Source organism: Metschnikowia bicuspidata, assembly GCF_001664035.1.
Source record: "Metschnikowia bicuspidata var. bicuspidata NRRL YB-4993 chromosome Unknown METBIscaffold_1, whole genome shotgun sequence".
Taxonomy (NCBI): Eukaryota; Fungi; Ascomycota; class Pichiomycetes; order Serinales; family Metschnikowiaceae; genus Metschnikowia; species Metschnikowia bicuspidata.
The window spans coordinates 3,206,293-3,230,981 of record NW_017387731.1 but is presented as its reverse complement, the minus strand read 5'-3'; the positions used below and the strand labels follow the sequence as shown (position 1 = coordinate 3,230,981).

At 51.9% G+C, this 24,689-nt stretch overlaps 8 protein-coding genes and 1 non-coding gene across 9 annotated transcripts in view; 6 read left to right on the top strand and 3 right to left on the bottom strand.

Moving 5' to 3' along the window:
* METBIDRAFT_112675 (uncharacterized protein) overlaps nt 1-2,378 on the top strand; it is a 3,509-nt gene extending 1,131 nt beyond the window's left edge. Inside the window, exon 2 of the mRNA XM_018853950.1 lies at nt 1-2,378. This exon is cut by the window's left edge and continues 1 nt beyond it. Within this exon, the coding sequence (XP_018714253.1) occupies nt 1-2,041 (2,041 nt within the window). The 3' untranslated portion in view covers nt 2,042-2,378.
* A 336-nt stretch (nt 2,379-2,714) lies between these two features.
* On the top strand, nt 2,715-3,806 carry METBIDRAFT_9999 (Nem1-Spo7 phosphatase catalytic subunit; the record flags this gene model as incomplete). The annotated part of the gene is made up of 1 exon (XM_018859506.1): nt 2,715-3,806. The coding sequence occupies one exon, from the start codon at nt 2,715-2,717 to the stop codon at nt 3,804-3,806; it is 1,092 nt and encodes a 363-aa protein (XP_018714252.1).
* Nucleotides 3,807-5,005: 1,199 nt separating this feature from the next.
* Nucleotides 5,006-6,952, top strand: METBIDRAFT_9998 (uncharacterized protein; the record flags this gene model as incomplete). Its single annotated transcript, XM_018859505.1, has 1 exon — nt 5,006-6,952. One exon carries the CDS (start codon nt 5,006-5,008, stop codon nt 6,950-6,952), a length of 1,947 nt encoding a protein of 648 aa, XP_018714251.1.
* A 216-nt stretch (nt 6,953-7,168) lies between these two features.
* On the top strand, nt 7,169-8,377 carry AAT22 (Aat22p; the record flags this gene model as incomplete). The annotated part of the gene is made up of 1 exon (XM_018856460.1): nt 7,169-8,377. The coding sequence occupies one exon, from the start codon at nt 7,169-7,171 to the stop codon at nt 8,375-8,377; it is 1,209 nt and encodes a 402-aa protein (XP_018714250.1).
* Nucleotides 8,378-8,758: 381 nt separating this feature from the next.
* METBIDRAFT_30174 (uncharacterized protein) lies at nt 8,759-9,081 on the bottom strand (the record flags this gene model as incomplete). The annotated part of the gene is made up of 1 exon (XM_018855571.1): nt 8,759-9,081. Exon 1 carries the CDS (start codon nt 8,927-8,929, stop codon nt 8,762-8,764), a length of 168 nt encoding a protein of 55 aa, XP_018714249.1. The 5' UTR covers nt 8,930-9,081.
* A 1,689-nt stretch (nt 9,082-10,770) lies between these two features.
* On the bottom strand, nt 10,771-12,753 carry CAS5 (Cas5p; the record flags this gene model as incomplete). The annotated part of the gene is made up of 1 exon (XM_018859504.1): nt 10,771-12,753. One exon carries the CDS (start codon nt 12,751-12,753, stop codon nt 10,771-10,773), a length of 1,983 nt encoding a protein of 660 aa, XP_018714248.1.
* Nucleotides 12,754-17,985: 5,232 nt separating this feature from the next.
* Nucleotides 17,986-18,981, bottom strand: MDH1-1 (malate dehydrogenase; the record flags this gene model as incomplete). Its single annotated transcript, XM_018858575.1, has 1 exon — nt 17,986-18,981. The coding sequence occupies one exon, from the start codon at nt 18,979-18,981 to the stop codon at nt 17,986-17,988; it is 996 nt and encodes a 331-aa protein (XP_018714247.1).
* Nucleotides 18,982-21,562: 2,581 nt separating this feature from the next.
* METBIDRAFT_t56 lies at nt 21,563-21,635 on the top strand. Its single transcript has one exon. It is a non-coding gene; the product is annotated as a tRNA-Thr (tRNA).
* A 1,133-nt stretch (nt 21,636-22,768) lies between these two features.
* Nucleotides 22,769-24,532, top strand: METBIDRAFT_9994 (transcription factor TFIIIC subunit; the record flags this gene model as incomplete). Its single annotated transcript, XM_018859503.1, has 1 exon — nt 22,769-24,532. The coding sequence occupies one exon, from the start codon at nt 22,769-22,771 to the stop codon at nt 24,530-24,532; it is 1,764 nt and encodes a 587-aa protein (XP_018714246.1).
* Between the last annotated feature and the right edge of the window lie 157 nt (nt 24,533-24,689).

Sequence of the window (24,689 nt, the reverse complement as noted above, 5' to 3'; positions counted from 1 at the left end):
TGGAACTGGAACTGGAACTGGAACTGGAACTGGAACTGGAACTGGAACTGGAACTGGAACTGGAACTGGAACTGGAACTGGAACTGGAACTGGAAATGGAAATGTAACTGGAAATGGAACTGGAACTGGGAATTCTGGAGATGGAATTCAAAATGCAAACGCAAATCGAAACGCAGACCAAAACCCAAATGCAGACGCAAACACGGCCAGCTCCGCCCCCCAAACGCGGCGCCGGCGGGACACGGAGCCGGGGGGCGTGGGTGCCGTGGTCAACATCGAACAGCCGTTTGTCGGCGACTTGGTGCTCCCACAGACCGCCACGATCCGCGGCGTTTTGCACCCCACGGCCACCAGGAGAATCCGGCGGAGAGAGGCCCCCGCCCCCATGGCCCGTATTCTTTCGGACGGCTGCGGCAGCTCCACGGATTTGGACTCGGTGGACGAGCTTACGCGGCAGGAGGCCGAGGTGCTCACGCGCTTGGACTCGCTCGACGACTTCTTCGACGAAGCCATGCTCCGGCGCAAGATCCAGCGCATCCACGGCGCGGCGCACTTGAGCCAGCACCTGAAGAACAAGCTCGTGACGAAGTTGATGATGGGCAACTACTACAAGTACATCAACGAGCGGATGGGACTCGAGGGGGCGAGGAAGGTTTTGGAGGGGGAGGGGAAGAGTGTGGAGGGGATGGATGGGAGTGTCGCCAGAAAAGACGTCGGAAGTGTCGCAGGGAATGACGTTGTGAAGACAACAGAGACGAGTGTGGAGGCAACGTCGCAGCGTGGAAGCGGCACAGACCACATGGGCGCCGGTAACACCGATGGAATCAGCCCCACCGACGACACCAACATCGACACCAACATCGACACCAACATCGACGACGACGAGGTCGTTCTCTCCGAACTCGACACGCTTCCCTCCTTTCACTCCGCCAACGTGTTGGGCTGCGTGCACTACCAGCGCAACTGCAAGCTCGAGTGCCCCACGTGCTTCCGGTGGTTCCCCTGCCGGTTCTGCCACGACGCCGCCGTCCCCGACCACAAGCTCTCGCGCAGCGACGTCAGGCACGTCTTGTGCATGCGCTGCAACACGCCGCAGGTGCCCGACACCAACTACTGCGTCAACTGCGAGGAGGAGTTGGCCAACTACTTCTGCCGCAAGTGCGTGCTCTACGACAACGACACGTCCAAGGACATCTACCACTGCGACAAGTGCGGCATCTGCCGGCTCGGGCTCGGGCTCTCCAAGGACTACTTCCACTGCGACACGTGCAACATCTGCCTCCTGATCGACTTGCGGGACCACCACAAGTGCATGTCCAACACCACCCACTGCAACTGCCCCATCTGCAACGAGTACCTCTTCACCAGCGTCAGCAAGGTGGTGTTCATGAAGTGCGGCCACCTGATCCACCAGGCCTGCTACGACGAGATGATCAAGCACTCGTACCGCTGCCCGGTGTGCAAGAAGACCGTGGTCAACACCGACACGCAGTTCCGCATCCTCGACCAGGAGATCCGCCTGCTGCCCTTGCCGCCGCCCTACGACAAGTGGCGCTGCATCATCAGCTGCAACGACTGCAAGGGCAAGAGCAACTGCGCCTACCACATCATGGGGCTCAAGTGCCGCTACTGCGCCAGCTACAACACGCACCAGTTGAAGTTGATCAAGCCGGAGGAGCCCGACGACACCCACGACCGGGCCGACAGCGGCGACGACGAGGCTGCGGCGCGGCTCACGTCCATGCGCCTCGTCAAGACCAACTTGAGCTCCAACTTCGTGATTGACGAGCAGACTACGGCCGCCGCGGGCGACGGCTTGGCGGCGGAGGACGCGGCGCTGGTCTACGGCGATTCCGACTACTACGGCGACGACAATGACGACGATAACGACGACATGGCCACCATGGTGAACATGCGCCGGCTCACCAGGGCCGTGCTCGGCGAGCACCGGGTGGACCGCACGTCGCTCCTGGCGATATTCCAGGACTTCATCAACGCCTCCATCACTGCTACTGACGACGAGGCCGAGGCCAGCGACTAGTGCTGGGCTAGCCTGTATTTTTTTTTTTTGCGTGGCTCCTTTCGCGTCCTGCTTGCTCCTGCCTCGTCCTACTGTTGTTGGTTAATTGGACGGCCCAAAATCGCGGCAGCCTGCGAAGTTGGGGCCGCGGCTCGGTGCGCACTCAAGCCCTCGCGGCCAGATCACGGGGCAGGACGCGGGAACAGAGGGCGGAAAAGCGAGGAAACAGCGGGCGGAAAATCCCCACGACAGAGGGCGGAAAACATCTACGAGTGGGCCCGTGGCACCCGCTCCACTTTTTCGGAAAGCCGCCGCGATTCCAGGCCCTGACTAAATTCACCTCGGGCTCTTACAAATACGACGTGTCATCCCGCACAAGCTGTCCTCCAATATCCTGCCAATATCCCACCGGGAGCCCCCGCCACGGTACCCCATCATCCAATGCGGCGTGCCGCGCGCCCACAGCCAGGAACGCGTTGGGGCGCTGTATTTTTGGCCCGCGGTTGGGGCCCGCGGTTTTTGGCCCCGGTTTGGGCCCGTGCGCATCATCAGCCCAAGGCTCTGTTGCTCTCGATCCACATTTGCATTCAGGCCTCCGATATTTCTCCCCACGCATCCACCAACAACAACCCGCCTCCTCGGCTCACATCCGTCGTCTGCCTACACCGCTCCGCCCCGACCCTGTCCAAATGCAATGAACTCGCTAAAAAAGTTGGTCGTATCTTTGGAGCCTCTTTACCCCAGTGCCGGCTCGCCGAATCCAGAGACCTGTGAGAAACTGGACTATGAGGAAGCAGGCCCGCTGGACGAACCAATCTCGCTGGCCAGCACTTCCTTTGAGCCGATCTTGGAGGAAAACGAGGCCCCGAGACCGGAAAGCCTATGGAGATCTGCCCGGGCCTTAGTGGCGCTGGTCCTCCACGCACTCTTCGTCAGGCCCATCCTTCTTGCATGGCTCTTAGCCTCGTTCCCGTTCACGTACGTCTTTGGGAGCGAGTACCAAGAGGCCGCCCCCTCAGAGATGCATGCGTCGCTGGCCGAGGACATCCACGAGAAAACCGCCTTGCTAAAAGAGGAGAAGATCTTGGCCAACAACATCAAGTCTCCCACGGCTTCCAAGTACATTCTCCCGCCGCCGCCGCGGCTCTTCCCGCTCTCGCGCAACCCCGAAAAACGGCGGAAAAAGAAGACTCTCGTGTTGGATTTGGACGAGACTTTGATCCACTCGCTTTCGCGCGGCGCCCCTCGGTCTTTCGGGTCGAGTGGATCCAGCCACACCATCGAGTTGCGGGTCAACAATGTGTCCACGCTTTACTACGTCTACAAACGGCCCTTCTGTGACTTTTTCTTGAAAGAAGTCTCGAAATGGTTTGAGCTCCAGATCTTCACTGCTAGCGTGAAGGAATACGCGGATCCAATCATCGACTGGTTGGAAAGCGACATCATTGATTACAAGAACACGCCGCAGGGTGAACTGCCCAAGGTGTTCACCAAGCGCTACTACAGGAGTGACTGCACGTTTCGTTCCGGCGTGGGATACATCAAGAATCTATCGACATTTTTCGCAAAGGAAGACGAGTTGAAGAACGTGATCATCTTGGACAATTCGCCTGTGAGCTACGCACTCCACGAAGACAACGCTGTCATGATAGAAGGATGGATCAACGACCAGAGCGACCGCGATTTGCTCAATATCTTGCCCATGTTGTACAGCTTGAGTATATGCATCGATGTGCGCTTCATCCTAGGCTTGCGTAGTGGAGAAAAATTGTTTGAAAACTCGTGACCAAACACAGAATCGAGGGGCATGCCCGAGACCTGCCGGTTTGAGTCTCGGGTGGAAGGACGGTCGGGTATAGAGCTGCACTCAAATAAAACTAATGACTGCATTACTTCGAAGGTCTGAGCTAGCTTTTTGCTGTGTTCTTTGTCGCTTATGTGGTAAGTCAAAAGACATTAATGTAAAAAGACGACCATTAGAATTTCACAAACAAGCATTGTGAATCACGGACCCAGAATGGAATTTCTCAAAGTTTACATAGTGAGCTTCAGTTCTGAAATCTATGTGCATGTTTTTGACTGCTGTCAATTGTCTTGGGTGATTTTGTCCAGAGAATTAGCTCTTGGCGTTGAAAGAATCTTTATTTGCGGGAGTATGAATGGTTTTGGGAATTTGCAACCGAGTTGCTACAACACTGGAAGAGTTTAGAAGGAAACTTACTGCATCACGAAAGTTCTCAGGCACTCTACTGCACCATAAAGAAAGTTTCTCGGTCACTAGTGGAACGGGAGTCACGTATATTAAAGGATCTATATTTCAAAGTGAGAGAAACTGGACTTTAACCAAGCAAACCTCTCTTCCGAGTTGAACAAGCAATTGAAAAGTTTATCTTTGGCTATGCGAGAATATGGCGAGCTAGAATGAGAAATCAAAACAGAGGACAGAAGACTGATTTCTCGTTCAAATATAAGAACTAGTAATTCCAACTTGTAGGCACCAGCTGGTCTAGGTGGCTCAGTTTTAGAACCATCCTCGTACCCGAGGTCAGATATCTGATACATACAAAGCATGTTTTCATCAGTATATTGATTCTAGTCTGAGGAAAAGTTATGCACAGGCAGAACCATTGCTGAACATGTATTATCTTTTCAAATAAAAAACATATTTGAAGCGCTTGATTGGTCCTACTCGACCGTGAGATCATGGTCCAAATTGCAACGTCATTTTGAACATGGCGCGAGGGCGTCTTTTGCAGATCCGAGTGACGTTCAAATTGAAAGCCATGACAAACTAAGAGGGGCTTTAGTGCAAAGATACAAATGTCCGACTATTTTATTTTCCATTGTAGAATGAAACAAAAATACGCCTCAGGTCGCACGTCTCAAAAATCTTGTCCATTCATCAGGTTTGTAAAGCCCCGTGCTATTTCCAAAACTTCCACAAATTGAGACGCACCACACACCGTTCAATACCTGCAAAAGGCCATGAAAAACCCAAAACCAGCCAAAAACCTCTCAAAAACTAGGCGAGTAATCCCTGTCCCTGGAAGCGTGCTCCCAAGGAGCGCCTCTCGCATGCATCAGCCTGGGAAATTTCTTTTTGCCCGAAACTCGTATAATGGGCGTGTGTTGCAGCCCATGCGAGAGCGCGCAGACGCACCGCCTATTTCTAATCACTGGCTGAATGCGGCAACTTGTTCTCAGCACCTGCGCCTGTGCTACAAACTCTCCCCGATGCATATTCTGGATGTACTGGAAACGAATAGGTTCGATATCATCGAGCACGCTCTCAAATCTCGAGAGGACGTGAGGCATGGCCTTGACGAGTTCGGCACGCTTCTTCGGGATGCGCCAAATAGGCTGGCGGCGTCTGCCAAGAGCATGATCCCGTTGGTGGTGTCCTTCTACCACGAGCAAGCGTTTCATGTGCTTCGGCTGTTGATCAACTTTTGTGCCGACCACGTGGACAACAGGCGGTACTTGCTCTCGGAGGAGCCGAGCCTCGTGGCGTTCTGGACCGAGGCTTTCGGCACCGAATCCAAGACCGCCGGCGTGGCGGGCGAGCCAATGCTGCACTACGTGATGACCTTGGTCAACCAGTTTGTACGGTCTGTGGACGAGAACGAAGAACGGGAGTTTGTGGAGGCATTGTGGCGGAAAGGAGCCGTGGACTGGACCTTCACATACCACGGGGCGCTCGACGCGACTCCAGACGAGATGTGCGGGCCCATGGAGTTTCTTGTCGAGTACGCCCGGTTTTTTCCGGAGCACGTCACCAAGACGCAGTTCGAGCGCGTTGCGGACGGGTTCGTGGCGTGCCGAAAGGCCACCGCATATGCCTGCGCCGCAGAGTGCTTTCTGATGCACGCGCAGTTTCTACTTAGCTCCACGAGCGTAGACGACGCACGCAAGGACTTCCCCGTGGGAAGGCTCCGCGAAATGCTCCTGGAACTCCCGGTCCACGACGAGCAGCTGGCCGGCGTCGCCCGGAAGCTTTTTGCCTCTTGCGGCAATATCTACTCGTGGCCGGCACATGACAACTGGCAGGACATGGAACGCAAGGTCCGGGACTTGGCCAGTGGCCAGGACGCGGTGGTGGCATGCGCTGCGGTCTCGCTTGGCAACTGCGTGTCCAGCCCCGAGACGCAGGCCGAGCTCGCCCAGAGAATAGGGCACGTCGCACCGCTTGCAGCCGTGGCGCAGGGCCTCGTGCGCCATGCGTTCCACGACGTGGTGTACTACCAGGCGTACCACTTTCTCAACAACGCCATGACCAGAGACGTGGCACGGGGCCTACTCGTGGAGGCCAATGCACGTGCCTTCTACCGCAACACCAAGGTGGTGGTGGACAACTTCGCCTACTACCCGGAAGTCGGACACGTATACCTCAAGTTTCTACGGAAGCTCGTGACGCTCGCCTGTTTGGAGGGCGACGCGGACCCCATGGTCTTTGAGGCCGGGTGGCAGTACTTGCTGCAGTGCGACGCATCCGGAGAGGTTGTTCTGCTACTCTTGCAAGCGGCTGCGCAGCGGCGCGGCGCGAAAAGCGCGATGCAGAAACAGCTCTTGGGCTGCGCATTGGGGCTCGGGGCCTCGGTGGACATCCGCACGCTTCTCCAGAAAATCACGGCCATCTGCGTGTTTCTCCAGAACCACGGCGCGGACGAGATCCGTGGCATGTACGGCGCGGACGGCTTTGCAAGCGAGTTTCTCCCGCAGTTGCACGCGTTTTTGCGGCAGTTGGAAGACGCTCTTGACCAGGCAGACGGGGCCGAGCAGAGTGCCGCCGCGCATGGCGCCCTCTGCAACAACTCGAGGTATTTGGCGTTGGCCGCGCAGCGCAACCTCCAGGCCATGCTGCCGCCGGCTGGAAGTCCAGCGCTGGCCGTCTGCGAAACTGCTGCGCGCATGGTGGCCCGAGCCAAGCGGTGAGGCTGCGGCGCTGCAGAAAACACGCCGCGCGCGCCGGGTGTTCGCGGCTAGATGCGGGGCCCGTGCGCCCGCATGCATAACCGAGCGAGGCCATATAAAGCACGGCATGTTCCGCCCGCCAGCGCCGAAATTAGAGAGGCACCGCGCGCACAGGCTCTTGTTCAAAAGCCATAATCTCGCCCTCCTTCGGCCCCGTGTCCAGCTAAACAAACCACCATGGCCCCGCACACTTTCTTCGCGCTTCCGGACGCGTCCGAGGACCCCATCGTGGCGCTCATGAACGCGTACGCCGCAGACCAGCACCCCGCCAAAATCGACGTCAGCATCGGCGTCTACAAGTCCGAGGAAGGCGACCCCAACTACGTGTTCCCCAGCGTCAAGGCCGCCAAGAGCATCTTGGCCGCGGACGACCCCGGCCACTGCTACACGCAGATGTCGGGCATTCCTGCATTCGTGGCGCAGGCGCAGAAGACGATCTTTGGCGACAGCCACGCCGACGTGGCCTCGGTGCAGAGCGTGGCCGGCTCCGGCGCCTTGCACTTGGCCTTCGCGTTGCTCGTGGAGTTGGGCTTGACGGACTTCCACGTGGGCGAGCCCTGCTGGGGGAACTACCAGGGCATGGTCGAGCATGCGGGCGGGCTGTACATCGCGTACAGCTACTACGACGCCGCCACGCACACGGTGGACTTCGACGCCATCGTGCATGCGTTGAGCTCTGCGCGCGAGGGCGCGGTGTTCGTGTTGCAGGCCGTGTGCCACAACCCCACGGGGCTCGACCTCACGCAGGCGCAGTGGCTCCGCGTGTTCGGCCTCATCCGGGCCCGCAAGCTCTTTGCGCTTTTCGACATTGCGTACCAGGGCTTTGCCAGCGGCGACGTGGACCAGGACGCGTGGGCCATCCGCGAGGCGTGGCGCCAGGGCCTCGAGTTCATGGTGTGCCAGAGCTACTCGAAGAACATGGGTCTCTATTCCGAACGCGTGGGGTGCACCCACGTGCGGGCCCGCGACGAGGCGTCCGCCCAGCGGCTCCGCTCTGCGTTGACACGCTTGGTGAGGACCGAGTTCTCCTTTGCGCCGGCGTTTGGCGCGCGGGTGGCGGCCATTCTCCAGGAAAATCCACAGGTGCGCCCGATCTGGCTCCAGGACGTGCGGGACGTCACGGCTCGGCTCCGGGATGTGCGGCAGAAGATGCTCGAGACGTTTGAGGCGATGGGCACGCCGGGCACGTGGGACCACGTGACGCGGGCCACGGGCATGTTCTGGTTCACGGGCTTGAGCCGCGTCCAGACGCAGAAGTTGCAGGAGGAGCACCACATCTATGGCACGAGCAACGGCCGGGTCAACGTGGCGGGGTTGAACAACTCCAACATCGCGCAGTACTGTGCTGCCGTGGACGCGGTGGTGAGGAAGTACCCGGGGCACTGAGGACGATGGCGGGGGATGGTGTGGGGCGACCTGTGCTTGATGCGGCCGTGTTTTTGTTGTTGAGCGTTTTTGTTGTTGAGTGTTGAGTGTTGAGTGTTGTTGAGTGTTGAGTGTTGTTGAGTGTTGAGTGTTGTTGAGTGTTGAGTGTTGAGTGTTTTGTTGATCGTGTCTTTTATGAGGTGCCGGATTGTCCATTCGAGCTTTTCTTGGTAGTCGAAGAAGTGTTTGTGTAAAGTGTCTTATGAAACGACAAGTATCTACGCGGTGAAGGTCTTGTGCCACTCTAGGCAGTAGACTGTTCGGAGATGAGTACATGGGATACATGTCAACGACCAGTATCGATGTCCATGAAACATCTGTGATGTCCATGAACCATTTATGATGTCAACGACAAGTATTGATGTCCACGAAACCATCAATGATGTACATGAAACCACCAATGATGTACATGAACCATATATGATGTACATGAAACCACCAATGATGTACATGAACCATATATGATGTACATGAACCATCTATGATGTCCATGAAATCATCAATGATGCCCATGCTGAGAAGTGTCCATGAAACCATCTATGATGTGCATGAACCATCTATGATGTCCATGAAAAGAACCTATGACAGATGCCCATAAAACCATCTAATGTCCATGAAACCAAGAATTCGATGGCATCCAGATAAATGGGGGAGTAGACTCGCAGACTCGTGTTTTGACATGTCTCTTATTGGATCGTGAAGTCAGGTGATCAATGTCTTGTTGGAAGAGTTCCAATGACATATAAGTATCCTACTGTAGATCATCAAGTTAAAGTTAAATCCATGTCAAGACTTGGTAATCTGTATTTTGATCTGTATTGGAGCAATTGTTTCACATTATCTGGAATTAAAACATACTAACTAGAAGTTTCTAAAACGATTGCCTCCACATGATCGACATTTCTTCGAGACTTTTGTTAGTCAGTTCCGGTTCTTTAGCACCAGCCTGCGCTATACAATCCTTACTTTTTGACAGTCAGTGCTTTTCGGAAAGAGATGTGTCTCTTCGCCTCTCGCGACGTGAATGAGATTAGGACACTGCAGTCACAAGATGCAAACATACATTCACCCAGTGGTAACTTGAGACTTTTCTCTACGAACATAAACAAAGTCACCTTGTTTGATACAAATAAGCTTTGATCGACGAGGAAGTTTTTCAGAACTCTTCCGAAGACACATACCTCCTCAACTAACTCGGTATTTTATCACAGAGTCCGTCCTACGTTCGTGCCTTTGCCATCTCAATCAAATTCAGCAAGTATATCAGATCATGCTCCGCTAAATGAGCTCATGGAGCTTACGTAATTTGATAAGAAAATAAAGAAATCGGGGCTTTACCATTTAATTCTAGTAAAACAATCAATAAATCATCCACCTTCGTGAGTTTTTGCATGATATTACCTCAAATATCTCTTGCCCAATAAGCAACGGTCCATGGAAACCATCGATGACGTCCATGAAAAGCATTTATGACGTCAATGAAAAGTATCTATGACAGATGTCCATGAAACCGTCAATGATGTTCATGAAAAGCATCTATGACAGATGTACATGAAACCATCTTTGATGTCCATGAAACCATCTATAGTATCCATGAAACCATCTATGATGTCCATGAAACCATCTTTGATGTCCATGAAAAGCATCATGGCAGATGTGCCATGAAAAAGATGCCTGAGAAGTGTGTCAATGAGAGCAGTGTAACATCTTTTTGCAAAGAGCCGCTGTCAATGTCATCATCTATGTCAATGAGAAAGGAGATCCCCCATAGCATTAACCGTATCACCCAGATCACTTTGATATAGACATTCTCGTGAAAAGAGGTAGCCCTTAAAAAAAGACTTCGATATCCAAATCGATGACGTATCCAGGATAAAGGAGCATGAGCACGGCAATGCCACCAAAGATCCCTCTGCCGACAATGGCCTTTGAGGACTTTGGATGTCAAAGAGAGGCTTCGTAGAAAGCTTTGTCAACCACACTGAAAAGAACCACACTGGCAAAACATCTGACCATCAAGAATATGATATCATTGAGAATGAAAGGAGCTTTCTGTGCATATCTACATGATCACTTCAATTACCCAGTCAGCGGCAGAACCAAAGGCACAACCAACAACCGAGTCAAGAGCGACGACCGATGCCTGCGTCAGCGACAAGGACCAAAGCACCCCCAAGCTTTAGCTAGGCGCCAGTTCTCTACAAAGCACAAAGTTATGGAAGTAATGCAAAAGTATCAATATAGCAACGACTTCCTCCAAAGAGTAGATCGTGCGTGTGCCAGTACAGGACAAGCAAATGTATGACTATCAGAGGGGAAACGGCCTCCCTGCAAAAACGAGGACCGGCGCCAGGTCAGCTCGCAATGTTGCCGTGGATCTTTTTCAAGTGCGCTTTCAAGTTGTCCTTGCGGTTGAATCGCCGGCCACAGTCTGGCACGTCGCACTGGAAGGGCTTTTCCGAAGAGTGGCTCTTCAAATGGCGCTTGACGTGCTCGGGCCGCTGGAACCGCGCGTAGCAGAGCGGACACTTGTGTTTCTTCTTCGGGTCGTCCACGTCCGCGGAGTCCTCGTGCACCACGATGGGCCGCTTCATGTCCGACTTCAAAATGTGCTCCGCGAACTTGGCAATGTCGTCGGTAGTAGAAGTCTCATGAATCTGCGATATGTTGGGGAAAGACTCCTTGGAAGCCAGCAGCGCTCGTTCCTCGTAGACAGAGCCCGTGAGTGTCGGGATGCTGGCTGCCGAGCGCGATGATGGGAGCGGCGGCAAGAGCGCGTTGTGGGGCGCTCCGGGCGGCCCAGGCAGCGCCATGTTCAGCGCCGGCCCCAGCGCCGAAGCCAGCGCCGAAGCCAGCGCCATGCCCAGTTTCGTGATGGACGCAAGGTCGATTGACGCCGGGTACGACTTCAATGCAGAGGGCCGCAGCTGGCCCACAAGCTCGGGCAGGAGCAAGTCGATCTGCGCCGCGGCGTGGCCCGTTAATGGCGAGTGCACGTAGGGCCCCTGAGCGGGGATGTTGCGCATGCTGGCAGAGCGGCTGAGCCCGGCACGCGGGAGACTACGGCGGAGCTGGGTGCATGCGTCGTCGTCCTGGTCTTGGAGGCCAAGCAGCTCGAGGGTGTCCGACCTCGGCAAGGACGGCCCCGTGCGGAACGTATTGTGCGGCGGCATCATCATGCGGGGGAGCTGCGCGCCCGTGGCACCGAAACTCGACTCGTGCAAAGAGCCTCCGAAATGCAGGCTCTGGGCAACGGGCGTGAAGTACATGGATGCCAGGGCACCTGCCTGTGGCGTGGTCAGGGGCGTGCCGTCAAAGCGGTCTGCAGGGCCCAGGCTCGGCGAGAGCACGGCGCTTTCGAACGGGTTTTGGGGCGCGTGGCCCCCGGGCGCATGACTGCCGTATGCCTGGCTGGTGAATGATTGCTCATTGTATGCCTGGCCGTTGTATGCTTGAATGTTGTATGCTTGGTTGTTGTGCGCCTGCCCGTTGAAGGCCTGCCCGTTGAATGCTTGGTAGTTGTGCGCTTGCCCGTTGTATGGCTGGCCGTTGAACGGCTGGTTGTGAGGAACGTGCGTTGCCTTCAGGTTGGCAATCAGCGCCAAAAGCAGCGCCAGGCCCGGCTCCACAGACGCACGCAGGCGATTGCGGCGGTGGCCCGCCAGCGCCTTGGCCACCTTGAGCCCCGGCGACTGGCCCACAGAGCCCCGGAGCGGCGTTGTGAAGAGGTTCCCAGACGAAAGCGACGCCAGCATCTTCCGCCGCGCCGGCGTCAGCGCCGCGGCACCCAAGCTGGAGTACGGCGACTCGAGAAGCAGCTTGGTGGACACCAGCAGCGAGAGCTGCAGCGCCAGGTCCACCAGCGCAAACGTGGAGGTGGACACCAGATGCAGAAACGTGCCCGAGGGCGGGTCTGCGGAGTTGCCTGTCAGCAGCACCGACTGGCCGTGCTGGGCGCCCGGCGTCACGTGCACCGGCCGATATTGCTGGTCGTCGAGCGACACGTTGCGCAGGTGCTGGAAGCCGAGCCGTGCGCCCGTGTTCAAGGTGAACGGCATCTGCAAATGGCCGTCCACGGAGAAGTGTTTGGAGTGGCCTTTGGAGAAAAACGGCGTGGCGCGGGACTCCACGTCGTCCAAGTCCAACGTGGCCAGGTGGTCGTAGGAGAAATCGGGCAACTCCGAGGCGTAGTCCAAGTCCTCGTAGCCGCCGGGACTGCCGTTTTCGGGCGGGCCCATGAGGCCGTTGTTGTCGTCGATAGGCTGGCGCGGCCGCAGGTCGCCAGGCATGAAGAACTGCGTGAGCTGCGTCGGGGAGCTCATGAGATACTTGTCCATGACGGCATCACTTGCAGGGGGAAAAAAAGGGGCGGGTTTTGCGGGCGGCTAATATGAGGGGTTCGGACACGGAGGCCTTTGAACAGAAGCGAATATGCCGTGGCGAAGGGCGGTTCCTGCGGTAGGACTGAGGGGCCTTGATGATGTAACTTAGACCTGACAGTACCTGATGGAACAGGGAATAAAAGGCCTTGGATGAGACTTAGAGCAGGCTTTGAAAAGCGAGCTGACGACGCCCTGGAAGAAGACTCCTGGGGTGTATTCCCAGAAAAGACTCCTGGAAACGCCTTTTGGAATGGACCCCTGGAGAGGACTTTTCAAAAGACTCTTGAATAGACTTGGGGCTGGAACAGACCCTTGGAAAGACCCGGCGGAAAGCACAAAAGTGGACCGTGGAACAGACCCAGAACACTGGTAGGAGTCCTCGAAGTAGCACTGGAAGGAAACGTAAAAGCAGGCCCTAGTAAAACCCAAAACAGACTCCAGAAAAACCCAAAACAGACTCTAGAAAGACCCAAAACAGACTCTAGAAAGACCCAAAACAGACTCGAGAAAGACCCAAAACAAACCCTTGAACAGATCGTAGAAAGATCAGGAGTCAACCAAAAAAATAACAACCAGAGAAGAAAAGAAAAGATTCCCGCAGGCCCGCTTTGCAGTGGGCTTTGGATTTCGGGATCAAAATGTGCTGTGGCAGGAAACAACCCAAGCACAAGCCGCTGGTCTCTGTGATCACCGGTTGGGTGGAAATCTAGAATGTCGCAGACGAAGGCTGGAAGTCAGGGACACAAGGCAGACTCAGACAGGGGCCAAGAAACTGGCTGGAGTACAAGGCAAGGTCCTCAAGAGGAAATCAAAATAGAGCCACGTGAAGCCGTGGGAAACAACGAGGCAGAATCACAAGGTTCAAAAAAAAAAAAGAACGCACCCAAAGCGCTTGTTTTCGGGGCTGCGAACGGTTGCGTGCAAAACGACACCAAATGAGAAACTCGGGAAAAGCTGGCCACCGCGACATTCCGCCATCTAGTGGGCCACGGGCGCCAGGGGTGCACTCTGAAGCTGCCCGCCCGCTGGAGAAAACTGCATATCGCCCACATGCCGTGGCTGCAGCGTCTCGGGGCAAGTCTGCAATTTAGAGTGACATGGCCGCCAGCAGGTGGATTTCTGTTTTCTCACTGCAAAAAGCAACCCGCGTATGCGGCGCTGGGCGCCGGTGGTGTCGCATCCGCCCCACTGCGGGCACCGAGGATTTGCGGCTCACTGTTCCGGCACGCTCCGCTTCCAAAATACATTGTTCAATGCCAATTTCAAAAATCACTTATCTGGGCCTATTGTCCCACTCAAAAAGGGAGAACAGACTTGTTAATGTGGCCTTTAATTGTGCTACCGTTCTGGTGCATCTGGTCCGTGGAGTCGTGCAAAATTCGGCGCTCTCCGTGGGCTGTTTCCTGGTGACCGGTCTCCCGCATCCCTGAAAATCTCGCAATCAATTAGGGCACGTCGCTGGGCGTGCTTGTTGGGGCACTTCGAATATACAAAACGGCGCTTACAATAGCTCAAAAACTCCATGCAGATTCATGCCCAGCCTTGGCTACCCAATCAAACACTTGAGGCACACTGCCAAACATGTGTGTGTGCACAATGCCATTGTCAACGATGCCGATTTATTGGTCTCGAGATACGCTAAGAACGAGATACCCGGAATCATTCGTCTCCGGACACCCGGGCACTAAGGCTCTCTAAACTTGCCCTTTCATGCCGATAGCAGAGAAGTCACATGTCTGTTTGCTTATTTCTCAAGTGCATAGGCGAACTCTACACATTCTACCGTAATATCTTGGCACTTTCAACCACGATCGCCGCATTTATTTCTTTGCCCGAGCAAGAAAAAAAAAAAAAAGGATCAGAAAGATAGATATAGAAACAATTTGGGCAGCCGTTTCTCGCTGGGCTTTGTGGCTGTCCTCGGCCTATAGCTGGCGAAACACCGCGCTGCGTTACGAAACGCTGAGATTCGAAACCCCAGGTTTCCCCAGCTCTCTGCTCCAATGGTTAGGCCAGTCCATGAGTTTTTCGCAGCAGCTTCAGAAGCATGCAGGCAAGTTTATATTTACATTTACTGCATGTGAGGACGCGTGAGGGAGACGCGTCTGTAAGGAGGTGGAGAAGTCCGGCCAACATGTCTGTTCTGAACTTCTCTCGTTCTCAAAAAGAAAAAAAAAATCAGCAGACAGTTGTGTTATTACGGCAGGGTCCTGCCTGCCTAGATCACGTTCCGTGTCTTCACGCCTCACATAAGCCTTCTTTTTTTTTTTTTTTGAGCGGTGCTCACCGCCGGTCTGGCCCACCGCCGCGGCCTGTATCGGCAACCAACGGGCATTGTCTCACATGAGCGCGACTGCCCAAACGAGATATCCTGCGGCGCCCATCAAACAAGGCTTGCGTCACTTATGTTGGATTCCCAAACGCCGATACGGCATTGCGGATTTTGGACCCAAACAAGAAACAGCACAGAATAAGTCCCAGGTGTCATTTGCGCATAGAACAAGGCCCACACCCTTCGCCTTGAGCTTCGTTTTTCGTTTCTAGCAAACTTGCCTTACGACATTTGGTTTAAACTTTGAGTATTCACACGCTCACACTGCGAGCTCATGTAGGCTTAATTACAACATTACGTGCCAAGAACAGGCGCTGTCAACAAAGACCCATCACAACTCCGTTCTGCCCGACATACTAAGCTTAGAAAGGCTTGTTGAGTTCTCCCTATTATCCTGAATACACGGGGAATGTCGGAAGCAAACGAGGTTTTTGATAATTTGATGCGCGGTTGAAAATTTGGACGAAATGGAACATTACAAAAATAGTCAAAAAATGCCAAGTTTAGACCGGCGTACACAGTTAGTGGGGCCATATGTCTTACGATTAACATAGGGTCATACATAATTTTCTTGGACATCGAACCGTACTGCAAGCGAAATAGATGCTAATTTGATCCTTGATTCTGATGTCTGATTGGGGCATGGAGCTTAATGAGCTTGGTTTTCATATCGTGCTTTGTTTCTCAATAGCGAGCGCGTCACGCTTTGCCTTGGAATCTGGCGAACGCACCAATTAGTTTGAAATTTCAATTTCAAGCATGGAGTTCGCTGGCGCTGAACGAAAAGTGCCACTGTATGACAAACTAGCAAATAATTGTCTTCGGTTGCTAGCGGGGTGTCATCAATTTTCTAGATTCTGGTGGTATCACGATTCTGTTCGGCCTAATGAGAGTCGATAAAAAACGCCTTGTTTTTTGTAATTTGGAAGTTAGGGACATGGTTTCAGCTTCTCTCTATGAATCGTAGGAGTCGATTGTGAATTAAGCCGTTTTAGTGGGTCGGGACTATTGTGTGAAATTGGCTAGTTCAGATTAAGCCGTGATCCTGAACTTTGTTATGCTCAATTTGATGGACCAAAGCACCGAAACAAATCTTTTTTCAGTTTCCCCCTAATGTGGAGCAAGTTGCCCAAATAGACTCAGAACACATGTCATACATTTGTTTTCTGAAGTAGTTGTTTTCAGGTTCAAAGGCGATTTAAAACGCTCAAACTTTTTGTGAGCAGTCAGCCCAAGGTTATGTTTAACGGCGCTGAGCACTGCTCGTACTTTTTGATCTCGAGTCGTCTTTATGGAAAAAAATGTGGAAAAACTGATCACTTCTTTCTCTGATTTCTAAAGAGTACTTTTAAGTGACTTCGGGCAAAACAAATGCGCTGCAAGCTTTTCGGGTTCCCCAAACCGTGTAAAGAGTTATTCGAAGCTTTTATAGCTCTGATATTAGATCAGCTTCACTTGATAGCTGGTCTAAATGTTGAAATTGGGCTGAAGGGCTATGCAACCTATTCATCATCATACCGAAAGCGAAGAAATCAAGAATTATCCATGGTCTTTACGAAGCAGTGTGTCTCCTTCTGTTATGGTTTATCATGGGAGCAGAGAGAAGAATGCAGCATATTAGAACACAGCGATAGTTGCTTGACTGTAAAAAGGCGTCATTCAGACAGCACCATTTGATTTGCTTGAATCAAAATTCAGCAATGTGGGAAATTGTACACTATACATACAAAGTCATGAGAGCCAGGGCTTTCAGAGCTACATTGGGAACTCGGGGCTTGCTATCTTCTACAAGATGAAAGCACAACAAGACATTACCAATGATAAATGGTAAACTGTCTTTGCATGCTATTTAAATTCTCCTCAAGCACCGCTGATTCAGAAGTGGGAGTTGTATTTTCTGAAGAATCAGCACCACTTTAGTTTCCCATTTGATTGAGGGAACAATTTCCTTAAAGCGAGATATTTTTCTTGAGAAAGGAATGTAAAATTCCTGAAACAGTTCAGACATAGTCCTTAAATATGAAAAAGCATCAAAAGCCACACTGGGTTAAAACTCAAAACTCAGCGATGTCCTTGTGGCCTAAACATGCCTGAAATGGAAGGTAAACTCAACGCGTAAAAATGGTTTTGAAGGCTGATTCCACAGAGAAATAGAAACTTCTATTGAAAGAATTCTCTTGCGTAATGTGGCAGATGTTCCTAATGTTCCCTAAAGATATTCTGGGTCTTACCTCAGAAAATTTAAGCAGTTGTATTCCAATTTCTAAGAAGGCTCAAACAATAGATTGCAATCAGGTGCCAACCATCTCCTGTATAAGCTTCTATAATTGCTTTGAAAAGATTAGACTTCACGCTTTTTTCGAAATTGTTTTTTTGGGCGGTTGAATTTTAAGAAGACAGATGCTAATGTTCTGTGTTATTTTCTTTGTCGGACAGGTTGAAAGATAACGTCAATCGGAGTTGTCCTTCAAATCCGCCAAGTTCTTTGCTATTTCTAAGTTCTTAAATTTGCTCCAGCGGAAAAATTTTGAATTATGCGTGCAAACAAGATACTTGCCTGGCATGACGGATTGGGGAAGAGCAATCGAAAGAAAACGAGTGAGTTGTGCAAGCCAGCTTTTCGAGGCTTCGTTGGAGTAGAATAATCAATTTAGCTGAGAAAAACTCAATTCCTATGTTTGAACATACGAAAGCTTGTCACGTCATAGATGTCTATACAACACATACGCAAAATATTGACTTGATCCCAGAAGCTTTTGGGGACTCCCACTTACACGAGAAACGGCGATACATTTCAGTTGCATATACTATAAGAGGTTTAAATACAAAGGATTTCTATAGTTGAAGCAGCAAGCTTATGGGTTCTGCTTGACGAAGTCAACACCCTTCTTGATGTTGGTGATCAAGGTCTCCTTGGCCTTCTTGACCAACTCCTCCTCGTGGGCAGACAACTCACCCAAGGCGTGGATGGTCTTGACACCCTCAACACCCAAAGTGACCTTGGAGGAGAAGAAGTCGACACCCTCGTCCTTGAACAATGGGGACTCGACGAACGATGGCTCGATGACGTCAGCCTCACCAGCCAAACCGTTCAACACAGCACCGGCGAATCTGGCACCGGCTTGAGCCATAGACAAAGTGGCAGAGCCAGCACCATTCTTGGCTTGCACAACCTCGTCACCACCGAACTGGATTCTGTGGATCAAAGCGTCTCTGGTCTCAACGTCCAAGTCCTTGTGGTTGGTTTGAGACAACAAAGGAACGATGGTGATACCGGAGTGACCACCGACAACGGTGACGTGCTCATCGACAGGGTTGGTGCCGGCGATCTCGGACACGAATCTGGAAGCTCTCAAAACGTCCAAGGTGGTGACACCGAACAACTTCTTAGGGTTGTAGACACCCTTCGACTTGAACACCTCGGCGACAATTGGGACAGTCGAGTTGACAGGGTTGGAGATGATACAGAGGGCAGCGTTAGGAGCGTACTCGGCAGCGGCCTTGGCCAAGTCACGCACAATAGAGGCGTTGGTGTTGAACAAGTCGTCTCTGGTCATACCTGGCTTTCTTGGCACACCGGCTGGGATAACAATCACGTCAGCGCCGGTCAAGGCGTCCTTCAAGCCCTCAGGCTCGTAGCCCTTGACAGTGGAGTTGGTTGGCACGTGGGACACGTCGGCGGCGACACCTGGAGCACCTCTCAAGTCGTAAAGGGCCAAGTCAGTGACCTTGTGGTTCAACTTCATCAAGAGGGACAATGGCTGGCCAATTCCACCGCCGGCGCCCAAGACGGCGACCTTGTATGCAGCAGAGGCGGACGAGGAGAAGGATCTGGAGGCGGACTTGAACATTTTCAAAAGTGTTTTTTTTGTTTGGTGTTTTCCGGGGAAGAAAGCAGGTGGAAAAGTCGCGGAGGTCAAAATCCTCCGGTTTTATGCCCGACGCACTCCTGGCCCGCCGATCCGCGCCGCCAATCACAGCGCGCGGTTTCCACCCGCGCGCCCTCCCAGTTTGTCGGACTTGGGCTAACAAATGCGATCCCCGGATGTACCGACGAGTGAAATAAAGAGCCAATAAAAACAAGCCATGTGAAAACGGACGTGGCTGGAGAGTAAGATGTGGCATGTAAGAATACCTAGTAAAACAAGCATGTGAAGACAAGCATGTGAAAACAAGCATGAAAAAATCAGGGGCGAACTTTGCGTTGAGCGATCTTCCGTTTGTTGGATCTTATGGTCACGTTTGTCTGCGCTGCTTCACCTTCAGAGACAACCGGGTAAGCTTGTGCTTTTGATCTGCTTTTTGTGATTTTCAGCTGCGATTCTTCAGATGGCGAGTACACGAACTATCTTGGATTTTGCGGCTAAGCTCAGAATAGAATAATGCCCCACTCTATGGAGAGACAAACACTAGAGAACAACGTGATCAGGATTTTTCTTAGTTCAGGTTCAATTCGGAGCCTGTCTGGTAGCAAAATACCGAACTGAGGATATGAATTTGATGGTGCGTTTTTACCGATAGCGCCTTGCCGCATCCTTCCAAAGTCTACTTTTAAAAACGAAAAAAGAATCATTTTGGAGTAGTTGCTAGAGTATCCTTGTTTTTTTTGCTTGTAGAGGGGCGGCTAGCACCAGGGATTTTTGCAGCACTTTTGCAGCGTGTTTTTGATTCGTGTCGCGTACCGAAAAAGGAAACAAGCGCTCGATACCAAGCCTTCGGGGCGCTCGGAACCAACTGTGATACAAATCGTGAGTTCACTGATGATTGACCAGGTTTGGGTATATGCTAATTATTTTTGAGAATTTTCGAGAATCTCATGTCTAATTCATCAGTGGGGGATATCAAAAAGACCGGTTTTTGAGCGAGACCCAAGATGCGGTGCATCGATTCTAGTACAATATTGCCAGTAAGCACCCTCGACACAGTTTATGCTCTTCCAAGTCCGTAATACAGCTCGGGGCATTATGAGTACAATATTTCTTAGGTGAGAGCAGAGCAAGCATTGGCCTCTAATGTATGGACACTGTGGAGCACTTTGCATCAACAGTAACAACATCAAAGCAAGATACAAAACATCATTTTGAAACCCAGGACCAGCAACATGAACCCGCTTCTTGTTGCATGATCAAGGACAATTCATTGTTCTTCTGATGGTGTGTTTGAGAATCACTATTTATATCTGTGTTGCCCTCCATCTCGATTCCAACATATTCATATTGTTTGGGCAGTTCTTGATTTTATTGTCTGCGCCTAGTAAGTAGCTGTGCCATAAAAGTCAGTTCTTAAATCTTTTGAAACATTTGGTCTTCCTTGAGCTCAATGGACATGCCTCACTCAAACAGCACAAGATTGTAGAAAGTAACAAAGAATATCAAAGTCGCCCGCAGTCTGCAATATCTGATTACATTGCTTGTTGAACAATATTTTTGGCGCATTGAATTGTATTGTAACCCGGAGCGATAAAAGCTTTGGAATATGCTCGAAAGTTGGCTTTATAGTACTTATACCTTAAACAATTTTAGGGTGCTCATCTGTTTTGCATCACATCGAAAAAACGAGGCTTCGTATGTGCTTAGCTAGCAGAATTATCAGTAAAAAAAAGAAAAAAATTAGTGCCAGCGGTTTATTTATGAAAAGGATAGACTCAGGAGAATAAACATCTTTCACGGTTAAAGCTTGACTCACAAACAAAGATTAGACATCAGGAGTAGTGACGTCTCGCTGGGATAGCATAGTGACTTGTAGTATATGAATCACAAGAAGAAACCACGATACTTTTGGCTTTGCTGAGGCCGTCGGATAAAAGAAACTCAACCGTTTTTAAACAACTCAAAGACTCACGATGTCGCAAGGAACTAAATCAGCTGCATAAATTCTTTGAGAAAGGATCTAGATATCGGCTCAGTTGCACGAAGAACCAAAGTCTCTGACTAGATATTTTCAGGAAGCGAAATCCGCAAGACTTTTATTCAACTTCCTAAAATGCACCTTGAATTAAGCCAGATACTGAGTATGTTGATTTCAGATAAATATGGTATCTAATTGCAGATTGTCTTTCGATACTTCCGTTGAGCACGGCCTAGGCTCCTCTTTTATTCTACTAGATTTATCTCACCAAAGAAATAATACTACATAATAATACACAGGAAATCAAAAACCACCCCGAAGACAGAAAAATCCGAACGACAAATCTATGACTCATACTACAACCTCCTTCGGAATGAAACGAAAGCCCATCACAGCAGACCGAATGCCAGTTCAACAGCTCCTCCAGCCAAACGCATGGCGTTTATTTCTTCAAATAGTACACCTGAATTTCAAAACTTTAAAATCTAAAGTTTGGAGGTACTACCAGAAAACAATGAAGCTAATATGAAATTACAAAATGAACTAATCGATAGATATGTCCAAGGGTCTGTGGTTAACACATAAGCCTTTATGGCCAAGTTGGTAAGGCACCTCACTAGTAATGAGGAGATCGTCAGTTCGAATCTGGCTGAAGGCATCATTTTTTGTTGATAGATTAACAGTTGAACCTGGTGTAATTTGTAAATTTCAGGTGGGCAATATTGCGAACTTGAACCTCTCAACCGAATGGATTAGTGGAACCGATTTTTCTTGAACACTTATAGATATGAATATGCGTCAGAACTAGTCGGTACATACACGACGCAAGACCAGGTTTTGCACTGGCGGCTAGTATCATGTAGGATCAGACAAAATATTGAGCAGCGAACTAAGGTCAGAATTGTCTGGTGACTTCTTTTATGTGGCAGTATCGCCTTTTTCACGTCTTTGGTCAAAATATTTGCATTTAATTTCTAGGACCTGGAATTCTTAAACTAGCCCATATCTTTGGATGGTAAGATAATAAGGTGGCAGTAATCAACAATAAGGATTCAGCCCACTCTTTGATCAGCAATCTCAATTGGATTCAAATCGATTCTGTCTGGCTATGGGAGTGAACCTCAGATGCAATGCCAATATATCAAGTTGTTGCTATGGAGCTGTCAGCACTTTCTAGCAAAGTTGGCAAGTCAAGAGTGAAATGTCGGAGAAACGCTCCAACGACCAGAGCCATGTTTAAATCATTTGATGGAGAAGTATTCTAGGAAGCCCGGCAAGACACGGTCTTCGTTTCTGGACGGAAGAAGCACCAATCCATCTGACCGGTTTGCACCTCAACTAAGCACAGCTCAAAATGACATTTTTGCATCCGCCGCCTGAAGCAGCCATGGAGCAAAAACAAAAACAAGAAACAGAAGCAGATATTAACCTTAAAAGAATGGTTTTGTGTGCCGCCAGGGCTCTTTAAAGAAAGAGGTCAACTCAAGATACAAGCGCGTTGAGCCCCTACTGCCCCGGATTATGTCAAGCGCGTCGAGCCTACACTAGGAGCCACGGATCACAACTCGACCAAATGATCTGGAACATGCGGGATTCAGTGTTTACTCCAATAATTGTCCTGATTGATTTGACGAAATCCACAGGGCCTCCGGGCCACCAGACCACCAGTCCATATTGGGTGCAAGTGCTATAAACAGGAGCTACTGTATAGAGATGTGCCATCGATAGCCGGCTACATCAACACGGTCTGCAGAGCCCTGCAAACAAAACAAACAGTCGCCGCCAGCCAAAATGGACCACGAGTATGCGACCAAGTACCCCATGGACATTCCGCACGTGACCGCGGTGGAGTTGCCTCTCAACGTCAAAAACCCCAGCCGTGCCATCAGCATGCTTGGAGGGAAAGAGCGGATTCGGATGGCCACCAACGCGCAGTACCGCCCGCTGCCCATCCAAGTGTCCAGCCATTCGGTGGACGAGCGGAATCTCGAGTTGCGGCTCCGGAAAGACCCGTTCCACCACCCGGTGCAGGCGACGGTGAACAGGCGGGAGAAGGTGTTGGTGAAAGTCAGCGTGCCGAAACTGGCGCTTCCGGCAGACTACCACGCCAACCCCGGCAAGTACCTGATCCGGGAACTTCTCAGAAGAAACAAGGAACAAGGCGGACCGGAGCACCGGGTGGAGCCCGTGTCCATCGTCAACAAGAACTACAACTTCCGGGCGATGGCGGACTTCCAGATGCTGACGAAAAACAACGCGACGGTGCAGCGGTTCAACGCAGACGTGCTCCACAGCGAGAAGTTCGAGGCCACGCGCGCCTTCTACCACGAGACGCTCACCAACAAGGACGAGTACAAGGAGCCGGGCAACTACGAGAACAGGGACCACCAGTTGGTGCCGCCGCCGCACTTCAGTGCCGTGCGCTTCCCCTTCGACTACAAGTACAAGAAGAACTCGTTCACGATGGCGATCCGCGACGGCCAGGGCGACGTCAAGATGGTGATGAAGAACGACAGCAAGAAGTTGTTCACCAACACGGTGGACTATCACAAGGGCACGGTGCCGGACCGGCCGTTGCCGGCAATCGTGGCCAAATACACCTGGCTCCAGAGCACGGACTTGTCGCACGAGTGGGCCGACAAGAAGCTCTACGAGTGCATCCAGCACTTGCACCGGCTCTTTGCGCTCAAGCCCATCTGGCTCCGCAAGGCGTTGGTGGACGTGCTGCCGGACCGGCTCAAGCTGGCGGTCAAGGAGGCGTTGCCCTACGTGTCGTACTGCTACAAGAACGGGCCCTGGCGCTTCTGCAACGTGCGTCTTGGCGTGGACCCGACGGCCGACCGGTCCTTCTGGATGTTCCAGAGCGAGTACTTCCGGCTTTACGGGATCAACATGAGGCACGCGTCTGTGGACAGCTCCAGAAAGGTGTTGCCGAACACGATTGCCTGGTTCCACCCGGACAGCGACGCCAAGGTTTCGGAGTGCTTGCTTTTCACGGGCACCAAGTTGCCCGCCGCGATCAACTACCAATTGGGCGACATTCTCGACCCCGACATCCACCGGCTCATCCAGGACGCACAGGCCAAGGGCGAGAACCACTTCTTCAGGACCCTGCCCGACCCGCAGGACGGCTGGATCACCCGCCAGATGATGGGCACGGTGCGTGGTGTAGTGCGCTACAAGTTGCGCCGCTTGCAGCACGAGGAGCCGATTGAGGCGAGCCAGATCGCCAAGATCATTGCCACGGACTACACGCTCAAAGACGAGGCCCAGAAAACAGGCGATGATGACGACGACGGCATGGCTCCGGAAGAAGACGAAGAAGACGAGGACGACGAGGATGGAGGGGACCAGGACGCGGGCCCCATGGCCGACGAGGAGGCTGCCGACGAAGAGGCGGCGGCGGCACGGTTTGACGAGATGGTGCCGAGTGTCAGCGAAGAATATGTCATCAACCGCGTGAAGCAGGTTGACGAGAAGTCGGCCACCAAGCTCCTCTCGCTCGTGGGCTTGATCAAGCAGGATGCGTTGAACCAGGCTGCCCGGGAGCAATGAGGAGAGAGAGAGAGAGAGAGAGAGAGAGAGAGAGAGAGAGAGAGAGAGAGAGAGAGAGAGAGAGAGAGAGAGAGAGAGAGAGAGAGAGAGAGAGAGAGAGAGAGAGAGAGAGAGAGAGAGAGAGAGAGAGAGAGAGAGAGAGAGAGAGAGAGAGAGA